The sequence below is a fragment of the Buceros rhinoceros genome, unplaced genomic scaffold, assembly GCF_000710305.1.
Source record: "Buceros rhinoceros silvestris isolate BGI_N320 unplaced genomic scaffold, ASM71030v1 scaffold773, whole genome shotgun sequence".
Taxonomy (NCBI): Eukaryota; Metazoa; Chordata; class Aves; order Bucerotiformes; family Bucerotidae; genus Buceros; species Buceros rhinoceros.
Window position 1 is genome coordinate 42,072 of NW_010403962.1, and position 3,271 is coordinate 45,342.

The 3,271-nt window shown below is 44.2% G+C and overlaps 1 protein-coding gene across 1 annotated transcript in view; it reads right to left on the minus strand.

Moving 5' to 3' along the window:
* The window catches only part of ATP4B (ATPase, H+/K+ exchanging, beta polypeptide), a 6,422-nt gene extending 4,851 nt beyond the window's left edge, over nt 1-1,571 (minus strand). The window contains exons 1-2 of the mRNA XM_010133174.1: nt 1,460-1,571; nt 1-106 (exon numbers count right to left, since the gene is read on the minus strand). Coding sequence (XP_010131476.1) covers nt 1-106; nt 1,460-1,571 — 218 coding nt within the window. The remainder of the gene's footprint in view (nt 107-1,459) is intronic.
* Between the last annotated feature and the right edge of the window lie 1,700 nt (nt 1,572-3,271).

Consider the following 3,271-nt stretch of genomic DNA (forward strand, 5'->3'; position numbering starts at 1 on the left):
TAATCCGGCTCGTAGGGATTCACCGTCTGCATTAAACAGTAAATGGAGAGCGCGAACAGTCCTGACATCACTACGTAGAAAGCCAGGTAGTACAGGCTGATCCACACTGTGGGAAAAAATGAGGGTGAAATCTAATTTTTTCAAGCAGGGCAGTGCAGTGGTTCCTCCGCAGCCAGGACCTTCCTGGCAGCAGCAGCCATCTCCTTTCCACCCTTAGCAACAGGGAGGTTTACCCTGTGAAGGGACAGGTGGTTTGGATCCTTTTCTCTACACTTGAAAGAACATCCTTCTAGAAAAATTTGGCTGTAAATTTGGTCCGTTTTACAAGGGTTTTTGAAGTAGTTGCTGCTTAGCTCAGATTATTTAAAGCTTAAAAGATTGTTTGGCTTGAAGTAACTTCAAGTATTACGACTATTTATCTACTTACTACACATGGACCAAGGGACACAGCTGAGGTATTTCTTCAATGAAAACAAGTCACTCCTTGTGTTACTTGGATGCCAGATGTCAGTATTTCAAGCATGTTGATTTGAGACCCGTATCACTTCACTGCCTTTTACAGCTGAGATCACCTTCAGCAAAATGTGTCATCTTGCTATGTTGTTCTGGTGTGAGATGCAGAATAATTTTGTGTTTCTGTCTGTATGTGTGTAATGTGTCTTACTCACAGCTGGTGCCCTGCAAGCAGCCAGTGGCTGTTTTGGGGGGACCATCAGAAACAACTGCTTGTAATCATCAGCGCCTCCAAGCACCTTTTCTTCCCTCCAAACTGGAAAGGCTCACATTTCTGTTTTATTTTCAGTAAAATTCTGGTTTTAAGAGTGACCAATAAGCTACATTCATAGGCTTTTCCGCAGAAAAAAAAGTCACCTGGAAGCTTGCCACTAGTCTTAGGGTCTGTGGGCACATCAGAGATCTTCTTTACACTGGTCAGAGCTGCCCTTCCCAGAACGTAGATCGGAAACCTATCGGTGGCTATGGGCAGCTGAAATAAACACTAGCACGCAGTGATAAGAAACCTGCTGAGCAGACAGTAACTTAGGAATTCTGGAAAAGCAAAACGTGTTTCCAGCGAATTGAGCAAAACCCACCGAATAGGCAAAATTCTCCGTACACCAGAACAGCTTTTAGTCAGCAATGTCAGAACCACACTGTAACCATCACCCTTAGCTATTAATAAGTTAACTGATAATGGGGTTTTCTCCTTTTGAAGTATTTGGTCCAAAACCAATGTAAAGTCTTGTATTTGCAGGAACTACTTGGACCGATGTTTTGAGCTAGTTGATTCAGCTTACAGCGCCACCCTGAAAGTGGCTCAGAAGCATGTATGAGAACAGATGTCTTCAACAATTACAACGTATCTACCACCACATTATGTCCCATTCATTAGGACAGCCTCCCACCCAATATTTTTAAGTGTACCTGAAGGAAAAGGAGACTCTTGCATGCAAAAACCTACCCCAGTTAATTAAAGTCCTTCCCATGAAGAGCCTTGTTTCTGGATTCCAGACAAAACGACGGAAATTTTCCATCCGTTCGCTGCAGGTCTTTTTTTCATTTAAAGTTGCCATTTTTTCTACAAAAATTCCCCAAAACGTGTCCTCCTTGGAAACAAAGAAATTCAACTGGTGCCCAAACAGTCACCCAAGAAAAGCACTTTGGTTTTTATACCTTCTTCTCTGCTGAAGGTCACAGAGATTACTTGCTATACCAATGAAAGCCCCTGCTCACCATTATCAACCTGCAGCAGATACAATTCTTTATAAAGCATGTTGATAACGCTGGTGCTGAGGCTGCCGAGGAAAAGTTACTTCCTATCAAATGCCCTTCTCCTTCTCTCGACTGCCTTACCAGATCAGCAGAGTTACGCATTTTGCTGGGTGCCCGCAGGGCTCGTGATAGACTCGGTGTGATAGCTGTTATCAGAGCAGATAAAGCGAAGGAGAACTTGTTTCTCCCTGGGTTTTCTTTTCTTTCTTTCTTTTTTTTTTTCCAGTTAACCTGCAAGTATGGATACAATTCTCCCACTACAACCTGTAGCCAACTCTTGGGCTACAGGGGATCGCAGCGGGAGCGAGTAGGGGAAAAGCAAAGCACTGTTTCCCGGCGTGTTTGCTGTGTTGACAGCTGGGAAAACTAAGATCAACGGTTTTCTGTTTACTGCGGGGAATGTTTTCAGGTGATCTCCGATGATGCTAACTCAGCTTCAGAGTACCTATAGTGAAAGTTTTGCCATATAGGTACATGATGAGGCAGCACAGAGAACATGCAAGTGCCATTTAACTACCTTTTCAATCTGCTTTCAACCACAGGCTCTGGTGTGTTCAGAGGCAGACGCCCAACCCTGAGCTCACTCTGCGCACAGAGGAGCAGGACTGAAAACTGTCCCCGACAGCTCCCTGCAGATGGAAAAGCAAACAGCACACAGCAAATGGCAGCGCCAACAGGCTCTCTCAATGCCCCCGCTGCAGGGGGAGCTTGGGTTTTAGAAAGCCCTTCCAGGCTTGCTGGTGTCCTTCTGCTTGTCAAAGTTTTTCACAAATGCTCTTATGCTTATTGAACCTCAGTAATGTCAACCCCCTAAACTGCCCAGTGATTTCAGCAGAGGCAGAGTTACATCCCTTGTAACTAGGTACCGTGGTGTGCCCTGCCTTTCACTCACTTCACAGGATGCATAGTGGGGGCAAAGTCATTAAAATGGGCACATATATAAGGTTAGCTGAGAGACTTTGGTTTATTTGAACATTGAGACAGCTGTAACAGAGCCTGTCAGGTGGAGTAATAGGGCAGAGTTATTGTGTCAGCTAAATAATGCTGAGTTTCTGAACATAGAGAGCGATTTATTGTGCTTTTCTGCCTCAGATCAAGCAGTGCAACAGTTTAGCGTAATAACCACCAATTTGGCGTGACTTACCTTGTTTTCAGGTGATGAAATGGGAGTCAGGCCAAGTAAAAAGAGTAAGATTTACAGACGTTTGACCAGTTTATATTTCCCATAGAAAGGAGAGGAGGATGAACAGAAATGTACTTCCAGTCATTACACCATGAGCTGGCTGATGTTCAGGACAAATGTGGGTGGTTGATTTTTTTTTTTTTTAAAGTTAAAATAAGACAAGGAGATTGAGCAGTGGCCTGAAAATGATGAAAATGAAACAGGTGTCCAGACGTTAAAAGGCTTCTGGAGGTTCCCACGTAGCCGTTTCCAAAAGCAGAGCAGAGGTGTGAAGAGATCAGGTGGAAAAGCAGCGAGGGAAGCAGCAGTTCTTCAGCA